The 4,980-nt window shown below is 34.0% G+C and overlaps 1 protein-coding gene across 4 annotated transcripts in view; it reads left to right on the forward strand.

Moving 5' to 3' along the window:
* itsn2b (intersectin 2b) overlaps nt 1-2,794 on the forward strand; it is a 201,547-nt gene extending 198,753 nt beyond the window's left edge. For all 4 annotated transcript variants that reach the window (XM_059981601.1, XM_059981597.1, XM_059981600.1 and 1 more), the window contains one exon: nt 277-2,794. In XM_059981601.1, coding sequence (XP_059837584.1) covers nt 277-434 — 158 coding nt within the window. In that variant the 3' untranslated portion in view covers nt 435-2,794. The remainder of the gene's footprint in view (nt 1-276) is intronic.
* Nucleotides 2,795-4,980: the final 2,186 nt, after the last annotated feature.

The raw sequence follows: 4,980 nt of genomic DNA on the forward strand, positions 1-4,980 counted from the left end.
TAGCTAGTGTGGTGTCGCTGGCCTTAGTGTCTCTTGGTTATTGTTAGGAAAGCAGTGAGGATTTTTGTTCTTCATTATCCAGTGACATATGCTGAAAGATTTCAGTTAAGTATAGCTGTCTACCAACTTGGAATAAACTTCTGCTGGAATCAGCAAAACTGATACTATAATGCAAATGAACAATTTACAATATTGGGGATGTTGAGGGTCGTGTGTCTGGAGCAATAGAACTAAATGAATTCTCACCATCAATACTGGTTTATCTGTTTTGGACAGATTTCCTTGGTCGGACAGAGGTCCCTGTGGCAACAATCAAAAAGGAGCAAGAAGGCAAGGGACCAACCACAAAACGCCTTCTTTTGCATGAAGTGCCAACAGGGGAGGTATGGGTGCGTCTTGATCTTCAATTATATGAACAGAAGACATTACTTTGAAGCTTAAGCTTCAAAATTTTGTGAATTTTGAATGCTCAATGAGTAAAATTGTGTCATTGGTCAATGGATGGCAGAATTAGAAACAGTTTTTTCTAGAATTCCCAAGAAAGCCTAACAAATGAAACCTCAACCAAAATACACTGTGATACTCAGCCATACTCATTGCCAATGAGGTGCCAGCCTTGTCATTGTGATTGAAATAATGAGTTTCTGCTGTTTTTTTTTGCCATTCTGGGTCTGGTTTCCTTGTTACTAAAACTGTTCACAAGAAATCACTAAAGAAATGTAATGCAGATTTCATCATTTTGGGCAATGAGCTAATCAGATTACCTCCCCTCTTGTTGAGGACAACCCTATTTCCTGCTTGGAACTGCTCATGGCAAACTGGAGAACGACTTTACTTTTAACTTTTGTTTGAAGGTAATGAATATCGAGAATTCAAGTAATTCAAAAGCCATTCACTTATTCTGTTGTACTTTCCAAAGCATGCATATTCTGAATTGTCTTGTACTCTCCTTTTGTAACCGTTAAAGTTTAGTTCTCAAAGCAATTTTGAATGGAATGGAATTCTAGGCTGAAGCCCAAATTTATTCAGCTTTATTTTCAAGTGAATCACTGTTGAAAAGCAAAACTGATAATGTTTTTAAAAAGTTTTAGAAAGGTGCATGCAGGATATTTGCTGGAGACGTAAACTCTCTTTATAAGAGTTAAAATCTGTGAGAAGACCCTAGTTAGTGAACAGGAGCAGTAAGTTTTGTGGAACTTTTTGTCACATGGTATAAAGGTATTTGTCCAATACATGAAAAATGCAGTGCATGAATAACTCTATCTTGGGACTAGTTTTGATTATAATTAGCAGTAAAGTACATAATACAACTTCCCTCTTTGCCTTAGTTCAGGTGGCTTGTAAGTCGACAGGCTTCTGAAAAAATATTTTTTGTAGTCATTCATTCATTCATTAAAATATTTTGTCATATCTGGAAGGACATAGGAACTATACCAATATTTTGTGCAATTCAGTCGATTTTATATGGTAATGAAAATATTTTTGCATTCAGTGGTGTAACTTTGAAATTTAAGACCTTATAAAGGAAAGTATTAAATCAGACCAAATTTGATGACCAGTTTCTCAGATGCCAGCTTAATAATTTGTTTATATCTGCACATATACATTCTCGATCAAGTCATTAAGATGCTTATTTCATATATATGAGCCATCATTCGACTAATTACCAGAAAACCTTTATGGGTAGATTGAGAGAATGATTAAAGAGAACAGGTGGGAGGCTGAAACCATATTTCATCCATTGTTCTTGTATTTTTACTTGAGAAATCACAGTTCATCAGATCTTCAGCAAATTACTTTCATGTGCTAAAGATAAAACAACAATAAATGGTTATATCAAGGTAAAAAACATGTTGAAATTGTCTGGCACATTTTGAAAATGATTTGGAAGGACAGATTTATAGTTTGGATAGTTAGACCTATTTTTTTCCACTTCTCTCTGATTTGCTGATTGACCAATTCCATTTTCAGAAATTATTTAATATACAGAGAGAGTTCTTGTGCTCATAGAGTGTGCTTATGCACCAAAGCTTAGTATTTCCTTTATCTCTTTTTTTATTGATGTTATGGAGTCTCAAAGATCATTAAATTTAATTGATTTTGTTCTTAAGTTTTCTACTCATGAGAGATGAGCAGTGGTAAAATAAACCTATGTTCCTGCAGAGGTGCAGTGGTTTTTCAAATCATTCATTTATCCTTCATTCCACCGTTATAAATGTACCTTGAACTTATTGATACAATTTTTAAATTTCCTATTTGTATTTTATTTTTTTATTTAAAAAGCTATTAACTTTATAATGGTGCTGGTATTGTATTTTGATAATGCAGTCTAGTATCACTGTACTGTGAATGTGGTGGTCAGTTATATTGGAATATAATATAGAAAGTTACATTTTCCAGCTTAGGCCCTTAAGAACACTATTTAAAATCTCCCGTTGTTGTTTTGTGAGTTTTGGAGAATTGTTTAGCCGGATTTAGTGCAAGTGTTCTATATGTTCATTTGTGTGTGCAATAAAGGGTACAATAATTCAAATCTTAGAAATCATGATTGCCACAGGTAGCAATACATGCAACTTTTTTGTTCTAGTAATATGGATTTCCCATTGTACCATGCAAAACAAATAGTTTCATATGAAAACCACAATACTGACTGTTCATATATGTAAGGCTTACTCTATCTCCATACAGAAGAAACAGTGAAAAACATCATTTAAGCTAAGGTGTTAGTTTCGTTTTTTTGCCTCAAAGGGAGTCATGGAATGACAGATGTGTGTTTCAATAGAAGTAAAAGTATCACCTCATTTACTTTACAGAAGCAGACTTCAATGCTGATATATAAAGTGAAATATTTATCTTCCATATTTTTGAGATCCATGATAAAAAAAATTCCATAAAATGGGTATCTGAACCACTAAAAGCTCTAGTGATATTTCAGTATTACTATTTAATTTCCTGTTGATATTGAATGCTTTCACTTAGGTCAATTAAAGAGGCAGGTAGGGTTGGTCACAAACCATGCGTGTTATTAATCATTTAAATGGATCATGAGCAAAATCTTAAGATATCCTCTGCTAACCTGAATATATTTCTTGTAAATCCAAACTCAGATATGCACCTAAGTGTCCATGAAGATTTGTCACTTTTTGATAATTTGTGTAAGATAAATAGAAAAATTAGGGTAAACAGCTGTTCTGCTTGTTTTCCTGGAGAAGTTGCAGGTGTAGTTTGGGAACTTCTGTGGACATTTTACCCATGTGTGATTACTGAGGCATAATTAATTTACCATTCTTGAAGGTATTTTTGAAGAGTAGTCTGGTTCAAAAAAAATCACATTAATTCATCCAAGTGAAGAATAGCTGTAGAGGACAAAGTGTAAGAAAGATATTATGAGCTGAGTCAGGTATTAAATACATTCCAGCAAAGAGTGATTAGAAGTATAAACTTGCTCCTTTCAATGACTCGGCCTTTCTCTTTACTCTCTGCTTTTTCATCGAGAAGCGGTGTTGAACAACTATTACTTACCTACCCGCAGACATATTATTGTTTTTTGAATCAATTGTAGTCATTAAATGTAGCAAGCTCAACATTGAGGAACATTCCTTTTTAAGCTGTATCCTTTTCACTTCACTCCTTGTCCACTCTTATCTTCAACTAAGAATAGTGACTGGCCACTGGCAATAATCACTCTGATCATCAATTGGTTGAGATTCATGGGATAGTCTTACCGACACCTCTGCAGTAATATGATTGCTGCAGTGTTTGAAAATTATCCTGTGTGTCGCAGTGATTAGACATTTCTTGCCATTTTATCAGATGATATTCAATTGGGATTAAAAGGAAAAAAAAATACTTTCAAATAAAAATGTTACTGAAGGACTCTGTAAATGCTGTGGCATACTGCTAATGTTTACCTCCCCCTACCAGATTTCTTGAGAGCAAATATTGTATGGTTGACCCAGCTGCTAGGATATTGGCATTGACTGTCAGAATGTGCCAGATATGGCATCTGTCATTGTTTTGATCACTGACCTTTAAGCTAGAATGTATAAAAAACTCAAAACAGCTGCAAGTTCTGCAGCATAAATTAATTTTCTCAAGTGCAAAAATGTATAGTATAAGTGAGGGAACAGGGAATATCTATTTTGCCAAATATTTTTCCTATCTAATGGAACAATTGTTATAAGGGTTCGGAAAAACACACTGTGGGGTATTAAACCTCTTTGATAATTCAGTCAAACCACTGCCAAACTGTTACCTTTGTTGAAAACTAACAGTTTAAAGAGGATTGAAACTGGAAGTTGCAGTTTAATATTTAAAGTCCTTGGCGTGTAAATTGTTTTTTTTTGCTTTGTTAAATCATGTAAAACTTTTTTTTCAAATTCTACTGTGATTTTATGCCACTGCTCTTCCTATGCAGTCTGCTGTAGAGTATCTCTTTGCACTACTGTGGTATCAGTTGCTTGATATTTTGTAGATTGAATTTCTTTGTATAGTTTGCAGTTTAATAATTCCCTAAAATGTCAATAAAATTGATACCTTTAAATTATTAACTGGTCTGTCTGAATTTTGCTTTTTGGAAATATTACAAATAAAAATGTTATTACTTAAGTGACAAAATTGGTATGAAACCAATTCCAGGATTTGAAAATGATCAGGGTTGGTATAACCATACATAAAGAGGGTATTATATTTTTCAGATAGAGAATATCTGCTTCAATGACGCAGAGACAGATTAAAAATTCCAGTGTTTTGTCTGACCTCAATCAGTGAGAATTAGTAACATCTCTCATATATGATGCCAGGCACCTGTAATCCTGCTGCAAGTAAGTTTTTCACTGCATCTGTGAATACCTGAGCATGTGCCTATGACAATAAAGTTGACTTTATCCGAGTGTTCATTTACACTTCCACAATGTCACCTTCAGCATTTAAAATGGGTAACAACACTTCTCGACACATGAAAATAATAAGAACCATCAG

Source organism: Hypanus sabinus, chromosome 10 (genome assembly GCF_030144855.1).
Source record: "Hypanus sabinus isolate sHypSab1 chromosome 10, sHypSab1.hap1, whole genome shotgun sequence".
Taxonomy (NCBI): Eukaryota; Metazoa; Chordata; class Chondrichthyes; order Myliobatiformes; family Dasyatidae; genus Hypanus; species Hypanus sabinus.